Source organism: Ylistrum balloti, unplaced genomic scaffold, assembly GCF_031769215.1.
Source record: "Ylistrum balloti isolate Yb309-2 unplaced genomic scaffold, AGI_CSIRO_Ybal_v1 Utg370574, whole genome shotgun sequence".
Taxonomy (NCBI): domain Eukaryota; kingdom Metazoa; phylum Mollusca; class Bivalvia; order Pectinida; family Pectinidae; genus Ylistrum; species Ylistrum balloti.
The window spans coordinates 622398-644135 of NW_026782359.1; the positions used below are offsets into that span (position 1 = coordinate 622398).

Consider the following 21738-nt stretch of genomic DNA (forward strand, 5'->3'; position numbering starts at 1 on the left):
CTTAACACTTCGCACGAAGCAGTGATTATTTCTCAAAGCATGTTTCAACAAATCTACAGCTATTACATGATAAAAATGTTCCCTTTTTTGTTTAATTCATATTTGAGACCTTTGACTAATCGTTTGTTAACTATAAACAAACTTTGGACAGCCATGCCAGTGATTTAATTAAAACGTCGATATTAATAAAAATAACTGAAGCATCTCATATCTGACGAAGGTCACCACTGGACTGGCGACATATACCATCGATCACCCACCAATAACTCAACAATCGTTTAAAAATATCGATTATGTGGAAATTTTTTCAATAATATATACATTAAAGATATTAATTGTCTACCGAATGAGCTCAAAATATGTAATTTTGTTTGGAAAAAAACCCACTTATTTTACTTATGGTATAACGCGCAACTGTTCGTGGATTTCTATCATCTTAATACATTTACATGATCGAGTCTTGACTTGCAAACGCGAAATTTTTAAACAAGAAATTTCTTTATTGTTGATAAATACATGTATAGGATGCTAGAGAGAGCGTAATAAGGGAGTTAACTACCACTACGATCCATCGGAATTCTTCTGTGTCGTGAGTTAGAAAGCAGTCACTGTTTACTTTCTGCCGGTACTGCAAGAATGCCGAGCAATAAGGAAGGTAAGTGTTATGGACCAATTTTCAGGATGAACTTATTCATAGCTATGGCCAGACGAAAATGTGAGCATTAAGCTCTTCTCTAGTAAACGACTCCTATCTGGAATTTTGAATAACTGAACTTTTTTCACATCATCATCTGATCATGTTACGAATGCTGTTTTCAACATGTAGCCTTTGTAGTAGGGTCCCGAACCTCCCTTCCGTTTTATATACAACATGTAACATGCACATGTGATCTACGACGAACAGAAATACGGAACGTTATTGACAAATGTATCTTCGTGTACAACGTAAAATTACTTATGATCAGTGATGGTTCGCATGGCTGCAAACTACTTCCATCTAGTCCAGATGATCTCTGACTTTCTATATAGCTATCTGCATCAAAATATCTTTGCCTGTAGATGGTCCATGTTGTGCATTCACAAAACACTTATACTACAGAATGAGAAAGATAAGCATGGACAGAATGTTTTTCAGATTAATATGATTTCTTGTGTTTCACACTAAATTGGTGGAACTGTACAATTGTATTAGTGTCATGCTGATGGTACAAGTACATGTATGATGGTATGAGGATTGATGAATAAAAAAACTTTCATAAATGACACGAGTCCTGACCAACAAACAGTTCTTTAATCTACAGTGTACTCTACTACCATCATCAGATTCATTGTTGACAATTTTTAAGATATTGTACTGTATTGTTATAGAGCGGGCGACCCAGATGTATGCAGCCCTAGGTATAGGGTTTGTATGTGTTGTGATTGGGATTCCATTGTGGTGGAAAACAACAGAAGTTTACCGTGTCAGCCTGCCTTATAGAGAAATTGCAGATATTTCAAAAACAATGGTGAGAAAATCATCTGAAATTTTGAGTCATATGATATTAATTTGTATGATATATATTTGAAGTTGATGCAGCGTAGCAAACATTTGTCATTCTATAACAAAATGTCATTGTAGGCGATGTAGAAAATGAGATATTACAGAAAGATTGCTTGAAAATGACGCAGACTGAGATCAATTGTTCTTGAGCATATACCAGAAACAATAAAATTTTATTGAAAAAAAAAGAGGTCAATATCAGTTATTTTTATTTTCTAAATCTTTGATTTTCGACCATAGATCAGGATGAAGAATGAACATTCCATATCATAAATCTATAGAGTTAACTTCAGAAAGAAATGTTGATTTAAATAAAGCAGTTTTCTTTCAAAAATCGTTACTGATTAACTGTTACAGATTAAGTATACAGTGGATCTTGATATCATCAATGGAGACCAATCTCTGTCAGGAGACCATATCACACAACTTTCTCGTCTGTTGTCAGATAAACTGGGTAAGTCACATGTGTATCACACAACTTTCTCGTCTGTTGTCAGATAAACTGGGTAAGTCACATGTATATCACACGATTCTCTTGTCTGTTGTCAGATAAACTGGGTAAGTCACATGTATATCACACGATTCTCTTGTCTGTTGTCAGATAAACTGGGTAAGTCACATGTATATCACAAGATTCTCTTGTCTGTTGTCAGATAAACTTGGTAAGTCACATGTGTATCACACAACTTTCTCGTCTGTTGTCAGATAAACTGGGTAAGTCACATGTATATCACACAACTCTCTTGTCTGTTGTCAGATAAACTGGGTAAGTCACATGTATATCACAAGATTCTCTTGTCTGTTGTCAGATAAACTTGGTAAGTCACATGTGTATCACACAACTTTCTCGTCTGTTGTCAGATAAACTGGGTAAGTCACATGTATATCACACAACTCTCTTGTCTGTTGTCAGATAAACTGGGTAAGTCACATGTATATCACACAACTCTCTTGTCTGTTGTCAGATAAACTGCAGTTGGCAGTTATATAATACTTGGTAAGTTTTATAGACAGAAAAATGCTCAAATATGTCATTCATTGTTATATTGTTAGTAATATCACTACAGGTTCGCTCTGTGACTACAATAGGTCTTTTCCTTTTCTTTCACTTTCAAATTTCATATTTCTTATAGAAATCTATAATATGTTGGATTGTGTTCATGACAATGATGCAGTACTATTTAACAGAAATATTTTATTTTCTTAAAGAGACAAGAGAAGCTGAAGTAGCACCATATTACCGCTTGAATATACGTGATGCTACAGAAAAAGAGCTGGCAAAGGTCAAGGCCATGACCTCTACATCAGGTAGGTTAAAAATATACATCATTAAGATAATTTTGTGTTCAGATTTTTGGTTGTGTCAAGGTACTTTTTTGTGAATTCAAGTACAATTTAGTACCAGAATGATCGTTTAAGTGCACAACAGTATCAGAAGGATCATTTTAGTGATAACAGTACCGGAAGGATCATTTTAGTGATAACAGTACCAGGAGGATCAGTTTAGTGATAACAGTACCAGAAGGATCAGTTTAGTGATAACAGTACCAGAAGGATCAGTTTAGTGATAACAGTACCAGAAGGATCAGTTTAGTGATAACAGTACCAGAAGGATCATTTTAGTGATAACAGTACCAGAAGGATCATTTTAGTGATAACAGTACCAGAAGGATCAGTTTAGTGATAACAGTACCAGAAGGATCAGTTTAGTGATAACAGTACCAGAAGGATCAGTTTAGTGATAACAGTACCAGAAAGATCATTTTAGTGATAACAGTACCAGAAAGATCATTTTAGTGATAACAGTACCAGAAGGATCATTCTAGTGATAACAGTACCAGAAGGATCATTCTAGTGATAACACTACTGGAATTATTGTTTTGTTTTATTTATTTCATGTTATTGGTTTAATTCTGAGGCCCTCTTGAGCTCTATGATCTTCTCTGTAACAGATGTGGATGGTCAGTTTGTGTCTGGGGAAGATGGCATCAACAGGTACCAGGTGGTGATAATCCCGAAGATATCTCCTTTGTCATTACAAAAGCCATTCCTTAGTCTTGGTAGAACAGTGCTGGTAAAGTCTGCAGGATCTTCAGGTAAGTACAGCCAGTCACATAAACCTACCTTACTCTCAGTGGAACAGTGGTAGTACAATCTGTGCCATCTTCAAGAAGGTTCAGTTTATCACAACAAAACTTACCTCACTCTCAGTGGAACTGTGTTAGTGCAGTCACTGGGATGGATAAGACATACTTCAGTCATTATTGGACATAGTCTTACAAATATCATGCCTGATTTTCTGAAATGCATATTTGTTGTAATTGCCATTTACACCGGTTCCATTATATTTGCTTTGACAGCATCCTTTGTTTGACAACTGTCAGCTGTGTGTAACTAGTACTTTTGTATTCTACTATCTGAAACATGATAGTGCAAATTTCAATGGCAGGTTCCATCTTGAAAAAAAGCCTAGTCTTATTGTATAAGGAGTTTGCCTGGGACCTTTTTCTCAGAACATTTTCTTTATTTTTACAGATATTCAAAGTTTGGCTGATAGGATATCAAGAGTTACTCAGGACAGTTTGGTAAAGGAAGAATCTCTAAGTAAGGCTTTCCATACTGGAAAAGGTACTGGGGACAGAACCCTAAAGGTAGGTATTGAGACAGAACCCTTAAGGTAGGCACTGGGACAGAACACTTAAAGTAGATACTAGGAACAGAACCCTAAAGGGAGGTACTGGGGACAGAACCCTTAAAGTAGGTATTGGGGACAGAACCCTTAAGGTAGGTACTGGGACAGAACCCTTAAAGTAGATACTAGGGACAGAACCCTAAAGGTAGGTACTGGGGAAAGAACCCTTAAGATAGGTATTGGGAAAAACCCTTAAGGTAGGTACTAGGGATAGAACACTAAATGTAGGTACTGGGGACAGCACCCTGAAAGTAAGCACTAAGAAGAACAGAACCCTTGAAGGAGGTACTGGGGAAAGAACCCTGAAGGTGGGTCCTGTGGACAGAATCCTTAAGGGAGGTACTAGGGACAGAACCCTTACAGTAGGTGCTGAGAGCAGAACCCTTAAAAGAGGTACTGGGGACAGAACCCTTGAGGTAGATACTGGGAACAGAACCCTTAAGGTAGGTACTGGGGACAGAACTCTTAAAGTAGGTAACAGGGACAGAACCTTTGAGGCAGACACAAGTACACAAAACCTTTCAGGCAGACACAAGTACACAGAACCTTTCAGGCAGACACAAGTACACAGAACCTTTGAGGCAGGCACAAGTACACAGAACCTTTGAGGCAGACACAAGTAGATAGAACCTTTCAGACAGACACAAGTACATAGAATCTAAAACGTTGATATTGATATTTCCCCTTGATAGTAGTTAATGGCACACTAATGATTAACAATATTTATGCATTTTGTTTGGGAAAATGATCATTTAAAATCATTTTGAATTATAATTTGGCCATATGTGCATTTCTTTTTGGTTCATCCAGCCAGAGAAGTCAAGTATGAGATCTGTACGGTCAAATCCAAGTTATGACATCACTTTCACACTAGTCAATCCTCAGCCAGATATCCTTGATGTCCAGTGGGATATAGAAGAAGCTGTCAAAGGTAAGTATCACAGATTTGTAACTCTTGACAGGTAAGATTATATTTTATCACAAGACTGCCACGTTTCCACTGTACAGATCTGTGTCATCTTTTGGTGTAAGAATTCTCCTGTACAATCCTATATATATCATCTGTTTTATAATGACTGTTATACAATACTTGTCCAGTTTTGCCTAGAATGATAAATATTTCTTTTAAAACAGAAAAAAAAGGGATGGAGCTGCAGGTCAATGTCTCAAAAAACTAAAGTACCATGTGACACACATCTTAAGTACCATGTGACACACATCTTAAGTACCATGTGACACACTTCTAAAGTACCATGTGACACACATCTTAAGTACCATGTGACACACTTCTAAAGTACCATGTGACACACTTCTAAAGTACCATGTGACACACTTCTAAAGTACCATGTGACACACATCTAAAGTACCATGTGACACACTTCCAAAGTACCATGTGACACACTTCTAAAGTACCATGTGACACTCTTCAAAAATACCATGTGACACACTTCCAAAGTACCATATGACACACTTCCAAAATACCATGTGACACACTTCCAAAGTACCATGTGACATATTTCCAAAACACCATGTGACACAAATCTACAGGACCTGATGACTCCTATCTGTAATACCATGTGACACAAATCTACAGGACCTGATGACTCCTATCTGTAATACCATGTGACACACTTCTAAAGTACCATGTGACACACTTCCAATGTACCATGTGACACACTTCCAAAATACCATGTGACACACTTCAAAAGTACCATGTGACATATTTCCAAAGTGCCAGTGACACACTTCCAAAGTACCATGTGAAACACTTCCAAAATACCATGTGACACACTTCAAAAGTACCATGTGACATATTTCCAAAGTACCATGTGACACACTTCCAAAGTACCATGTGACACACTACAGGATCTGATGACTCCTATCTGTAATACCATGTGACACACTTCTACAGGATCTGATGACTCCTATCTGTAATACCATGTGACACAATTGTAAGTACCATGTGACACACTATCTGTAATACCATGTGACACACAATACCATGTACAGGATCTAAAGATGACTCCTATCTGTAATACCATGTGACACAAATCTACAGGACCTGATGACTCCTATCTGTAATACCATGTGACACACAGGATCTGTGACTCCTATGACACTGTAATACCATGTGACACAATTGTACAGGATCTGATGAAATCTGTAATACCATGTGACACAAATATACAGGATCTGATGACTCCTATCTGTAATACCATGTGACACAATTGTACAGGATCTGATGACTCCTATCTGTAATACCATGTGACACAAATGTACAGGATCTGATGACTCCTATCTGTAATACCATGTGACACAATTGTACAGGATCTGAGGACTCCTATCTGTAATACCATGTGACACAAATCTACAGATCTGATGACTCCTATCTGTAATACCATGTGACACAATTGTACAGGATCTGATGACTCCTATCTGTAATACCATGTGACACAATTGTACAGGATCTGATGACTCCTATCTGTAATACCATGTGACACAATTGTACAGGATCTGATGACTCCTATCTGTAATACCATGTGACACAGTTGTACAGGATCGGATGACTCCTATCTGTAAAACCTTGTGACACAGTTGTACAGGATCTGATGACTCCTATCTGTAATACCATGTGACACAATTGTACAGGATCTGATGACTCCTATCTGTAATACCATGTGACACAATTGTACAGGATCTGATGACTCCTATCTGTAATACCATGTGACACAAATCTACAGGATCTGATGACTCCTATCTGTAATACCATGTGACACAAATCTACAGGATCTGATGACTCCTATCTGTAATACCATGTGACACAATTGTACAGAATCTGATGACTCCTATCTGTAATACCATGTGACACAAATCTACAGGATCTGATGACTCCTATCTGTAATACCATGTGACACAAATCTACAGGATCTGATGACTCCTATCTGTAATACCATGTGACACAAATCTACAGGATCTGATGACTCCTATCTGTAATACCATGTGACACAAATCTACAGGACCTGATGACTCCTATCTGTAATACCATGTGACACAAATCTACAGGACCTGATGACTCCTATCTGTAATACCATGTGACACAATTGTACAGGATCTGATGACTCCTATCTGTAATACCATGTGACACAAATCTACAGGATCTGATGACTCCTATCTGTAATACCATGTGACACAAATCTACAGGATCTGATGACTCCTATCTGTAATACCATGTGACACAATTGTACAGGATCTGATGACTCCTATCTGTAATACCATGTGACACAAATCTACAGGATCTGATGACTCCTATCTGTAATACCATGTGACACAAATCTACAGGATCTGATGACTCCTATCTGTAATACCATGTGACACAAATCTACAGGATCTGATGACTCCTATCTGTAATACCATGTGACACAAATCTACAGGATCTGATGACTCCTATCTGTAATACCATGTGACACAAATCTACAGGATCTGATGACTCCTATCTGTAATACCATGTGACACAAATCTACAGGACCTGATGACTCCTATCTGTAATACCATGTGACACAAATCTACAGGATCTGATGACTCCTATCTGTAATACCATGTGACACAAATCTACAGGATCTGATGACTCCTATCTGTAATACCATGTGACACAAATCTACAGGATCTGATGACTCCTATCTGTAATACCATGTGACACAAATCTACAGGACCTGATGACTCCTATCTGTAATACCATGTGACACAAATCTACAGGATCTGATGACTCCTATCTGTAATACCATGTGACACAAATCTACAGGATCTGATGACTCCTATCTGTAATACCATGTGACACAAATCTACAGGACCTGATGACTCCTATCTGTAATACCATGTGACACAAATCTACAGGACCTGATGACTCCTATCTGTAATACCATGTGACACAAATCTACAGGACCTGATGACTCCTATCTGTAATACCATGTGACACAAATCTACAGTAATACCATGTGACACAAATCTACAGGATCTGAGGACTCCTATCTGTAATACCATGTGACACAAATCTACAGATCTGATGACTCCTATCTGTAATACCATGTGACACAAATCTACAGGATCTGATGACTCCTATCTGTAATACCATGTGACACAAATCTACAGGATCTGATGACTCCTATCTGTAATACCATGTGACACAAATGTACAGGATCGGATGACTCCTATCTGTAATACCATGTGACACTGTAATACCTGATGACTCCTATCTGTAATACCATGTGACACAAATCTACAGGACCTGATGACTCCTATCTGTAATACCATGTGACACAAATCTACAGGATCTGATGACTCCTATCTGTAATACCATGTGACACAAATCTACAGGACCTGATGACTCCTATCTGTAATACCATGTGACACAAATCTACAGGACCTGATGACTCCTATCTGTAATACCATGTGACACAAATCTACAGGACCTGATGACTCCTATCTGTAATACCATGTGACACAAATCTACAGGACCTGATGACTCCTATCTGTAATACCATGTGACACAAATCTACAGGACCTGATGACTCCTATCTGTAATACCATGTGACACAAATCTACAGGACCTGATGACTCCTATCTGTAATACCATGTGACACAAATCTACAGGACCTGATGACTCCTATCTGTAATACCATGTGACACAAATCTACAGGACCTGATGACTCCTATCTGTAATACCATGTGACACAAATCTACAGGACCTGATGACTCCTATCTGTAATACCATGTGACACAAATCTACAGGACCTGATGACTCCTATCTGTAATACCATGTGACACAAATCTACAGGACCTGATGACTCCTATCTGTAATACCATGTGACACAAATCTACAGGACCTGATGACTCCTATCTGTAATACCATGTGACACAAATCTACAGGACCTGATGACTCCTATCTGTAATACCATGTGACACAAATCTACAGGACCTGATGACTCCTATCTGTAATACCATGTGACACAAATCTACAGGACCTGATGACTCCTATCTGTAATACCATGTGACACAAATCTACAGGACCTGATGACTCCTATCTGTAATACCATGTGACACAAATCTACAGGACCTGATGACTCCTATCTGTAATACCATGTGACACAAATCTACAGGACCTGATGACTCCTATCTGTAATACCATGTGACACAAATCTACAGGACCTGATGACTCCTATCTGTAATACCATGTGACACAAATCTACAGGATCTGATGACTCCTATCTGTAATACCATGTGACATGTCTTTTATTGTTACAGATTACCTTGATCCTTTTCTACAACAGTTGAACAAGTACGCTGAGATCAATGTTAAATCTCAGGTAAGGCAAAAATGTAATTATGAAATCAAGATAGTAATGACTAATTCTCAAATATTGAATCTCATCCAAATGTTCCTGTATCTATATGCACTAGCTTTACTGATGTTGCGAAAGCTTTTAAGAATTGTTTATTTCAACCACCCACCCCCACCTCCAATTTATTCAGACTTATAATTTCTAGGTCTTTAACCTCATTTTCTGTTTATTTGTTGTAGTATAGTTTGCTGTTCTTTGTTTTTATACAGGTTCTCTACTTCACTGGGTTTCTCAAAAGGATGAAGAGAGACAGTAAAAAACAGGCATTTCTTTACACAGACAAAGACCTACCTCATGTCATCAATCCACTGGAGGCAAAATTAGGTAAGATATCTCATAGATTAGGCCAGATTCCACATAAATTAGATATTAACTCACTAGAAATTAGTCAGCTTCATCATAAATGAGTTCCAATTTCTCACAAAAATATTTCATTTACTCATGCATTAGGTCAGCATCTCTTCATTAAAGGTCAGGTTCCTCCTGAATGTAATGTGTTCCCTCATTAGTAAGGACATGCTTCTCCCAGAATAGGTCCTGCTCCTTATAAACAAAACTGTTCCCTCATACATTAGGTAAGGTTCTGACCGTTACCGTGAAAAGACTTTGATAGCTTCTGATTGGTTGAAATTAAGATATTATCTGATCAGGTTGAATATTGGTATAAAAAGGTTTAGAGGAATGACAAAATTACAATGACAATACTGTTGAGAAAAAAATATCTCCATTTGGTTGCCATGGTGACCAAATGAAGACCCATTGGAGGAATCTTGCAACAATTCTAGTTTGAATTGTGTCAAATTCTTCATTAATCAAATAAGCTTCCTCTTGAATAAGGTCAAGTTCATTATGAATAACGGTATGTCCGATGCATTAAAACATAAAAGCTTGTTACTTCACGAATCAATTGTCTGCACATTTCTTAATAGAGTGATGATAGTACATGTAAAAAATGTTGTTTGTTATGTATACCAGTGTGTGTTAAGATTTCTCAGTTGTAGAAGGGATGTTCTGTGTTCCAGGTTCACACACCTCCAACAACCCAGCCTTGAACTTTCTTATATATGTACCAAGTCGAGACCAACACCCAATCTATATTGTCGACAGTAAGGGTGAGTACCCTCATCTTGTGGTGACTTTCTGGTCTGTGATGTCACTTTCTGGTCTGTGATGTTACTTTCTGGTCTGTGATGTCACTTTCTGGTATATGTACTGAGTCATACCAGCATCTGATCTGTACTATTAATAGTAACAATGAGTACCTGCTTCTTGGGGTCTTTGATGTCACTTTCTTATATATTGTTGTGAAACAGAATAATTATACTTTTAAATCTACTTACATTGTTTCATATATATATATGTATATCGAAAACATAATTTCTTTAGATAGCTATCACAACAGCCTCGGAGTGTATGATTTTCGATTTTATTCAGTGCTTGTCGACGGGTTTCGCCCTCTCAGGTTTCTTCAGGACTTTTAATCATAATCTCTTTAGATGCAAAAGACTTTTGTGCTGTAAATTATTCTTAGAAATGTGCCGCACTTAGTCTGTTGCTCAAAACTACTACTAAAATCATTTCTGAAAAAGATTAAAAGCTGCAGCTTGTTTTTAACATTATAGGGTATATCAGTAATGCATGCATGATGTTTGTAGAGGATAAAATGACACCATGATATACTGTTTTTTACATCCATACTAGGTGTAGAAGTGGAGTCCAACTCATTCCTTAGTCCCCAATGGGGTGGTATCTACATTCAGAATGCCCCCAGCCCCTCGGACAATGACACTCTGCCTGTTACTGTGGAGCTTGACATGCGTCGTGCAATGGAAGTTTTTATCTCCCAGCTTCGCCTCCTCCTCAACTTCCAGTCACAGGTAAAGAACAGCTTATAAGTTCTGATAAAGTTTTGTAAAACTAGTTGGTAATGTTTTTGGGTTTTTTAAAGCCGTAGCCCTGATTTATGCACAGTTCCATGAGAACGCAAAATTGACAAGCCATATTCTCACATGTAAACCTGTCCAAACTTTCTTGATACTGATGTTTTTCATCACTTGATATTACGAGAAATATAATTACATTGCCAACAAAAAGTTGATTTCACAACTTTAATTAATCTAAGCTTTGAAATACAATTAGGATGTTTTTCAATAAGCGTAAATTTCTCCACCGTTTTCTGAATGTGTGTAATAGTTGTACAGATTTTAAGTGTTATTGTGTAACTAATAAACCCAGGAGAGTGTAAAGATCTTACTATCTGAAACTTTAACATAAGTAGAAAGTAGAAGGATATTTTTATATTATTATGGATGTTTCAGAAAAATGGTGATGCTCTTGTTGCTGATGTTGGCAATCAGGTCATTTCAAAGTGGGTAAGTGTCATTGTTTCTGCTTTTAATGTTAAAACTTTGATGGAAATTAGATATAATTTCACAAGTAATGTGATGTCATTGACACTGATATGTATATGTGATTTTGTCAAAAATCTCTCCTGTTGCTCTGGAGTCGAAAACACTTCTAATATATTTCTCTTTTCCTTGACCTTGGCCCAATGTGAGTTGACTTTGACTTTGTGCGAGTCATCATTGAGCCAATATCATTTGACATGGATCAGTGAATTGACCTTGTTTCTATACAAGTTGACCTTGGCCCAATGTGAGATGACATTGATCTTGTTTGATTTGACTTTGACCTTGTGCAAGTTGTCATTGAGCCAATATTATTTGACATGGATCAGTGAATTGACCTTGTCCCTATACAAGTTGACCTTGGTCCATTGTGGGTTGACCTTGATGTGCATGAATTGACCCTGACCTTATGCATATTAGCCTTGATCCAATATGTGTGTGAGTCAACCTTATATCAGCCTTCAGCCAATATGTGTGTGAGTCAACCTTATATCAGCCTTCAGCCAATATGTGTGTGAGTCAACCTTATATCAGCCTTCAGCCAATATGTGTGTGAGTCAACCTTATATCAGCCTTCAGCCAATATGTGTGTGACAACCTTATATCAGCCTTCAGCCAATATGTGTGTGAGTCAACCTTATATCAGCCTTCAGCCAATATGTGTGTGAGTCAACCTTATATCAGCCTTCAGCCAATATGTGTGTGAGTCAACCTTATATCAGCTTTCAGCCAATATGACTTGATTTTGATCTGTGAATTGACCTTTCTCTTATATTACCTTGTTTGACAGGAACTTGATGGATGGCTGAGAAGTCGTTGTTTGGAGAACCTAGGAACATCTTTAGCAACACTTCAGTCCCTAGCTCAGTTACTAGGGGAGATAAGTAACATCGTAATACAGGATGACATCGGACAACAGGTATTCACTGGTTTGGTGCTACTATTTTTGTTTTTCTTTATCAATTACACTTTCATATTATTGACTAGTATCATTCTAAACATTGAAAATATCATTTCCATTGATCATCACAGGAGTATCAAAGTTTTTGTGCGACTATGATATCACAAAGGATATGATTATGGGAAAAACCATTTTAGTGATGATGTAGTGGAACGAAACACTCAGTCTGATTAGATTTCTATGACCATTGCATTATTAATCAGTCCTTGTTAGGAATTGTGTTGTTTTACTGTTTGATAGTCTGATTAGATTTCTATGACCATTGCATTATTAATCAGTCCTTGTTAGGAATTGTGTTGTTTTACTGTTTGATAGTCTGATTAGATTTCTATGACCATTACTTTATGAATCAGTCCTTGTTAGGAATTGTGATTTTACTGTTTGATAGTCTGATTAGATTTCTATGACCATTACTTTATGAATCAGTCCTTGTTAGGAATTGTGTTGTTTTACTGTTTGATCATAAACCTAACAATGACGGACCTAGTTTTTATGTGGTATTTGCAGGAAACATCTGTCCAGAGATTTTTTTCTTCACACTTTCAAAAACTGTTCATTGTTGAACTCTTTCTAAAATATATGAAACACAATCTTCAGCTTTAACACAAAACTTAAGCTCACATTCGTTGTCATTCTGTGGGCCAAATGGTAGACGAGGGAAAAGTTTGTGGTACAAGCTTAACCATACTTTTCTTATCTTAATGGTATAACATTCACTGACAAATGTCCAATCATAGAATTGTTATCAAAGAAAATCACGAACAGAGCAAGTTTCTATTTTATGTTAGTATCAGGATAAACTGAAGAATGTTTAAATGTTAAAGAACCGAATTACATTCTTGTGATTTAAGTTATCAATATGCTCCCATCATAGGTTCAGGATGCAGTAGACAGTATACGTGAGAGTCAGCACCATCTGGTGGAGGGCAGACTGGAGAAGGCATTCCTGGAATCTCGAAATGCTATTGTGTGTTCAGGTAGGAAACATTGGATCAGATGCTGAATAGAATCTCTTCAGAAAAAAAGGAATGTTTGTATTTTAATGCTAACAATTTTCAATGGAACATTTATGCCTGAAGGTGTTTCTACCAGAAGGCCTTTGTTCAGTCAATTCACTTCAGTTGGTACAGCAAAACAATCAAGACCATAACAGATCCAGTAGAAGTTACTACTGTCTGAAAGGAAAGCATCACATAATCATGTAGCACATATTTGTAAGAGTAATATTTGATCACATTTAAACTAAAACTTTTAATGTTTTTTAATTTCTCTTACTCTCTTTTTTAGAAAAAGCCTTTTTTGATCCCTCTCTTCTGGAGCTACTGTATTTCCCTGAAGATCAAAAGTAAGTTTATTCCCTCTCTACACTATTTCCCTGAAGATCAAAAGTAAAAGTAATCCCTCTCTACTGTATTTTCCTGAAGATCAAAAGTAAGTATAATCCCTCTACTCTATTTCTCTGGAGAAGTAAGTATAATCCCTCTACTCTATTTCTCTGGAGAAGTAAGTATAATCCCTCTACTCTATTTCTCTGGAGATCAAAAGTAAGTATAATCCCTCTACTCTATTTCTCTGGAGATCAAAAGTACTCTAGTATAATCCCTCTACTCTATTTCTCTGGAAAGTAAGTATAATCCCTCTACTCTATTTCTCTGGACTCTATTTCTCAAAAGTAAGTATAATCCCTCTACTCTATTTCTCTGGAGATCAAAAGAGTATAATCCCTCTACTCTATTTCTCTGGAGATCAAAAGTAAGTATACTCCCTCTACTATATTTCTCTGGAGATCAAAAGTAAGTATAATCCCTCTACTCTATTTCTCTGGAGATCAAAAAGTATTAAGTATAATCCCTCTACTCTATTTCTCTGGATTGGAGATCAAAAGTAAGTATAATCCCTCTACTCTATTTCTCTGGAGATCAAAAGTAAGTATAATCCCTCTACTCTATTTCTCTGGAGATCAAAAGTAAGTATAATCCCTCTACTCTATTTCTCTGGAGAAGTAAGTATAATCCCTCTACTCTATTTCTCTGGAGATCAAAAGTAAGTATAATCCCTCTACTCTATTTCTCTGGAGAAGTAAGTATAATCCCTCTACTCTATTTCTCTGGAGATCAAAAGTAAGTATAATCCCTCTACTCTATTTCTCTGGAGATCAAAAGTAAGTATAATCCCTCTATTTCTCTATTTCTCTGGAGATCAAAAGTAAGTATAATCCCTCTACTCTATTTCTCTGGAGATCAAAAGTAAGTATAATCCCTCTACTCTATTTCTCTGGAGATCAATTTCTCTGAGATCAAAAGTAAGTATAATCCCTCTACTCTATTTCTCTCAAGAAGTAAGTATAATCCCTCTACTCTATTTCTCTGGAGAAGAGTATAATCCCTCTACTCTATCAAAAGTAAGTATAATCCCTCTACTCTATTTCTCTGGAGATCAAAAGTAAGTATAATCCCTCTACTCTATTTCTCTGGAGATCAAAAGTAAGTATAATCCCTCTACTCTATTTCTCTGGAGAAGTAAGTATAATCCCTCTACTCTATTTCTCTGGAGAAGTAAGTATAATCCCTCTACTCTATTTCTCTGGAGAAGTAAGTATAATCCCTCTACTCTATTTCTCTGGAGAAGTAAGTATAATCCCTCTACTCTATTTCTCTGGAGATCAAAAGTAAGTATAATCCCTCTACTCTATTTCTCTGGAGATCAAAAGTAAGTATAATCCCTCTACTCTATTTCTCTGGAGATCAAAAGTAAGTATAATCCCTCTACTCTATTTCTCTGGAGAAGTAAGTATAATCCCTCTACTCTATTTCTCTGGAGATCAAAAGTAAGTATAATCCCTCTACTCTATTTCTCTGGAGATCAAAAGTAAGTATAATCCCTCTCCTATTTCTCTGGAGATCAAAAGTACTCTATTTCTCTGGAGATCAAAAGTAAGTATAATCCTCTACTCTATTTCTCTCTACTCTATTTCTCTCTATTTCTCTGGAGATCAAAAGTAAGTATAATCCCTCTACTCTATTTCTCTGATCAAAAGAAGTAAGTATAATCCCTCTACTCTATTTCTCTGGAGATCAAAAGTAAGTATAATCCCTCTACTCTATTTCTCTGGAGATCAAAAGTAAGTATAATCCCTCTACTCTATTTCTCTGGAGATCAAAAGTAAGTATAATCCCTCTACTCTATTTCTCTGGAGATCAAAAGTAAGTATAATCCCTCTACTCTATTTCTCTGGAGATCAAAAGTAAGTATAATCTCTCTACTCTATTTCTCTGGAGAAGTAAGTATAATCCCTCTACTCTATTTCTCTGGAGATCAAAAGTAAGTATAATCCCTCTACTCTATTTCTCTGGAGATCAAAATAAGTATAATCCCTCTACTCTATTTCTCTGGAGATCAAAAGTAAGTATAATCCCTCTACTCTATTTCTCTGGAGATCAAAAGTAAGTATAATCCCTCTACTCTATTTCTCTGGAGATGAAAAGTAAGTATAATCCCTCTACTCTATTTCTCTGGAGATCAAAAGTAAGTATAATCCCTCTACTCTATTTCTCTGGAGAAGTAAGTATAATCCCTCTACTCTATTTCTCTGGAGATCAAAAGTAAGTATAATCCCTCTACTCTATTTCTCTGGAGATCAAAAGTAAGTATAATCCCTCTACTCTATTTCTCTGGAGATCAAAAGTAAGTATAATCCCTCTACTCTATTTCTCTGGAGAAGTAAGTATAATCCCTCTACTCTATTTCTCTGGAGATCAAAAGAAGTAAGTATAATCCCTCTACTCTATTTCTCTGGAGATCAAAAGTAAGTATAATCCCTCTACTCTATTTCTCTGGAGATCAAAAGTAAGTATAATCCCTCTACTCTATTTCTCTGGAGATCTATTTCTCTGGATCAAAAGTAAGTATAATCCCTCTACTCTATTTCTCTGGAGATCAAAAGTAAGTATAATCCCTCTACTCTATTTCTCTGGAGATCAAAAGTAAGTATAATCCCTCTACTCTATTTCTCTGGAGATCAAAAGTAAGTATAATCCCTCTACTCTATTTCTCTGGAGAAGTAAGTATAAGTATATTTCTCCCTCTACTCTATTTCTCTGGAGATCAAAAGTAAGTATAATCCCTCTACTCTATTTCTCTGGAGATCAAAAGTAAGTATAATCCCTCTACTCTATTTCTCTGGAGATCAAAAGTTAGTATAATCCCTCTACTCTATTTCTCTGGAGAAGTTAGTATAATCCCTCTACTCTATTTCTCTGGAGAAGTAAGTATAATCCCTCTACTCTATTTCTCTGGAGATCAGTAAGTAAGTAAGTATAATCCCTCTACTCTATTTCTCTGGAGATCAAAAGAGTATAATCCCTCTACTCTATTTCTCTGGAGATCAAAAGAAGTAATTTCTCTGGAGAAGTAAGATAATCCCTCTACTCTATTTCTCAAAAGTAAGTATAATCCCTCTACTCTATTTCTCTGGAGATCAAAAGTTAGTATAATCCCTCTACTCTATTTCTCTGGAGAAGTAAGTATAATCCCCTCTATTTCTCTCTATTTCTCTGGAGAAGTAAGTATAATCCCTACTCTATTTCTCTCTAAGTATAATCCCTCTACTCTATTTCTCTGGAGATCAAAAGTAAGTATAATCCCTATTTCTCTCTATTTCTCTGGAGAAGTAAGTATAATCCCTCTACTCTATTTCTCTGGAGAAGTAAGTATAATCCCTCTACTCTATTTCTCTGGAGAAGTAAGTATAATCCCTCTACTCTATTTCTCTGGAGAAGTAAGTATAATCCCTCTACTCTATTTCTCTGGAGATAAGTATAAAGTAAGTATAATCCCTCTACTCTATTTCTCTGGAGAAGTAAGTATAATCCCTCTACTCTATTTCTCTGGAGATCAAAAGTAAGTATAATCCCTCTACTCTATTTCTCTGGAGATCAAAAGTAAGTATAATCCCTCTACTCTATTTCTCTGGAGATCAAAAGTAAGTATAATCCCTCTACTCTATTTCTCTGGAGATCAAAAGTAAGTATAATCCCTCTACTCTATTTCTCTGGAGATCAAAAGTAAGTATAATCCCTCTACTCTATTTCTCTGGAGATCAAAAGTAAGTATAATCCCTCTACTCTATTTCTCTGGAGATCAAAAGTAAGTTAATCCCTCTACTCTATTTCTCTGGAGTAAGTATAAAAGTAAGTATAATCCCTCTACTCTATTTCTCTGGAGATCAAAAGTTAGTATAATCCCTCTACTCTATTTCTCTGGAGATCAAAAGTTAGTATAATCCCTCTACTCTATTTCTCTGGAGATCAAAAGTTAGTTTAATCCCTCTACTCTATTTCTCTGGAGAAGTAAGTATAATCTTATGTCTTATGAAATATTACATTCTGATATATTTGTTCATCTGTAAACAGTTGTAAGTCATCACTCTATTAATATTCAAATGTTATCAGAAAACCTGGTTACCAGAGCTGAAGTTAGCAGGCCAAAATTTATCAACTGTAGATCAGTCTGTTTCTCTCTATTAATTGGTAGATATTTTATTATGAAGCAAAGCTAATGGGTACTCTTTTACATATAAGAGGTCTTAGTCCACTTGATTGCATTGACAGATCTGCGTCACGGCACCTATCAAAAGTTTCTTGCTATGTTGAACCTATAATATCATTGTAGTTAGTCCAGTGGCTAAGAGTCCAGTAAACAGATCTAAGGTGACTTTCTTATTAGTATTAATCATTTCCGGTAGACACACATGTAACAACAGGAAAGATGATGTCTGGTTTTACTTTGTTTCAGATTTGCCATCTATATCCCACTGTTCCTTCCTATAAGCCTCCCAGTGTTAGCGTCACTATGGAAGGCATTTAAGTGGATGAGAGAGGACAAAAAACAGAAGAAAGAATGACATCATACACCTTGTGTATTACAATAAACCTGATAAGGATCTGAGGAGAGCGAGGACGGAAAACAGAAGAAAGAATGACATGTATATCATGTGAGACCTCTAAACCTGATTAGGATCTGAGGAGATAGAGAGAGAACGGAAAAAAAAAGAAAGAATGACATGTATACCATGTGAGACCTCTAAACCTGATTAGGATCTGAGGAGATAGAGAGAGAACGGAAAAAAAAAGAAAGAATGACATGTATACCATGTGAGACCTCTAAACCTGATTAGGATCTGAGGAGAGCGAGAGAGAGAGAGAGAACAAAAAAAAGAAGAAAGAATGACATGTATACCATGTGAGACCTCTAAACCTGATTAGGATCTGAGGAGAGCGAGAGAGAGAGAGAGGACGGAAAACAGAAGAAAGAATGACATGTATACCATGTGAGACCTCTAAACCTGATTAGGATCTGAGGAGAGAGAGAGAACGGAAAACAGAAGAAAGAATGACATGTATACCATGTGAGACCTCTAAACCTGATTAGGATCTGAGGAGAGAGAGAACGGAAAACAGAAGAAAGAATGACATGTATACCATGTGAGACCTCTAAACCTGATTAGGATCTGTGGAGAGCGAGAGAGAGAGAGAGAGGACGGAAAACAGAAGAAAGAATGACATGTATACCATGTGAGACCTCTAAACCTGATTAGGATCTGAGGAGATAGAGAGAGAACGGAAAAAAAAAGAAAGAATGACATGTATACCATGTGAGACCTCTAAACCTGATTAGGATCTGAGGAGAGAGAGAGAGAACGGAAAAAAAAAGAAAGAATGACATGTATACCATGTGAGACCTCTAAACCTGATTAGGATCTGAGGAGAGCGAGAGAGAGAGAGAGAACAAAAAAAAGAAGAAAGAATGACATGTATACCATGTGAGACCTCTAAACCTGATTAGGATCTGAGGAGAGCAAGAGAGAGAGAGAGGACGGAAAACAGAAGAAAGAATGACATGTATACCATGTGAGACCTCTAAACCTGATTAGGATCTGAGGAGAGAGAGAGAACGGAAAACAGAAGAAAGAATGACATGTATACCATGTGAGACCTCTAAACCTGATTAGGATCTGAGGAGAGAGAGAACGGAAAACAGAAGAAAGAATGACATGTATACCATGTGAGACCTCTAAACCTGATTAGGATCTGAGGAGAGCGAGAGAGAGAGAGAGGACGGAAAACAGAAGAAAGAATGACATGTATACCATGTGAGACCTCTAAACCTGATTAGGATCTGAGGAGAGAGAGAGGACGGAAAACAGAAGAAAGCTTAGACTGATGCTGTGTTGTTTGAGTACAAAGTGATGTGTGTGAACATTGTTTTACTTTGGGTACATGGTGATATATGTATGAATGCTGTTTTACTTTGGGTACATGGTGATGTGTATGAACACTGTTTTACTTTGGGTATATGGTGATATGTATGAATGCTGTTTTACTTTGGGTACAAAGTCATACATGTGTTGTATGCAGTTTGAACATTAATGAGATTCGGTTTCTGTCCATGTTTGAGGTCAAGTCAGAGAACAGTAGAATAAGTAATAAGTATGCATGTAGGAAATACCAGACTGTTGGGTTCAGAGATTGTATGCCGTATGGAAGTTAGGTAACACAGTTTCAAATGTATGGAAAGAAGAACCCACCAGATATTGTGAATGTGTATGTGTTTATTTGACATGTTTACTAATTATATAAAACATCTGATAAAACAGTTATTGACCAGTTGTTAGGTGAATTAGGAAATATCACTTTCTCAGGTGATAAATCATCGTATTCACCTAAAATCAGGTCAATAATTGCATTATATATTATACAGATATTGACTTATTTACAGGGTTGTGTTATCATATGATTACGATCACAGACTCTGATTGGTCTTGTGTTATCATATGATTACAATCACAGACTCTGATTGGTCTTGTGTTATCATATGATTACAATCACAGGCTCTGATTGGTCTTGTGTTATCATATGATTACAATCACAGACTCTGATTGGTCTTGTGTTATCATAGGATTACAATCACAGACTCTGATTGGTCTTGCGTTATCATATGATTACAATCACAGACTCTGATTGGTCTTGTGTTATCATATGATTACAATCACAGACTCTGATTGGTCTTGTGTTATCATATGATTACAATCACAGACTCTGATTGGTCTTGTGTTATCATATGATTACAATCACAGACTCTGATTGGTCTTGTGTTATCATATGATTACAATCACAGACTCTGATTGGTCTTGTGTTATCATATGATTACAATCACAGACTCTGATTGGTCTTGTGTTATCATATGATTACAATCACAGACTCTGATTGGTCTTGTGTTATCATATGATTACAATCACAGACTCTGATTGGTCTTGTGTTATCATATGATTACAATCACAGACTCTGATTGGTCTTGTGTTATCATATGATTACAATCACAGACTCTGATTGGTCTTGTGTTATATGATTACAATCACAGACTCTGATTGGTCTTGTGTTATCATATGATTACAATCACAGACTCTGATTGGTCTTGTGTTATCATATGATTACAATCACAGACTCGGATTGGTCTTGTGTTATCATATGATTACAATCACAGACACTGATTGGTCTTGTGTTATCATATGATTACAATCACAGACTCTGATTGGTCTTGTGTTATATGATTACAATCACAGACTCTGATTGGTCTTGTGTTATCATATGATTACAATCACAGACTCTGATTGGTCTTGTGTTATCATATGATTACAATCACAGACTCTGATTGGTCTTGTGTTATCATATGATTACAAT

The 21738-nt window shown here is 36.6% G+C and overlaps 1 protein-coding gene across 1 annotated transcript; it reads left to right on the forward strand.

Annotated features, from left to right (window-relative positions):
* Positions 1–620: 620 nt before the first annotated feature.
* Positions 621–20852, forward strand: LOC132556502 (GPI transamidase component PIG-S-like). Its single transcript, XM_060220909.1, has 16 exons — positions 621–655; positions 1369–1508; positions 1901–1997; positions 2753–2851; positions 3496–3639; positions 4079–4194; positions 5046–5166; positions 9534–9595; positions 9841–9955; positions 10654–10743; positions 11333–11508; positions 11950–12003; positions 12830–12958; positions 13875–13977; positions 14288–14345; positions 18794–20852. Exons 1-16 carry the CDS (start codon positions 637–639, stop codon positions 18900–18902), a joined length of 1632 nt encoding a protein of 543 aa, XP_060076892.1. The 5' UTR covers positions 621–636; the 3' UTR covers positions 18903–20852.
* Positions 20853–21738: the final 886 nt, after the last annotated feature.

What these genes read in the sequence shown, in the direction of transcription:
- LOC132556502 (XM_060220909.1), top strand. An exon ending in CTGGGGACAGAACCCTAAAG is followed by an intron (nt 4,195 to 5,045) that starts GTAGGTATTGAG and finishes TGGTTCATCCAG; the next exon opens with CCAGAGAAGTCAAGTATGAG. An exon ending in TATAGAAGAAGCTGTCAAAG is followed by an intron (nt 5,167 to 9,533) that starts GTAAGTATCACA and finishes TTATTGTTACAG; the next exon opens with ATTACCTTGATCCTTTTCTA.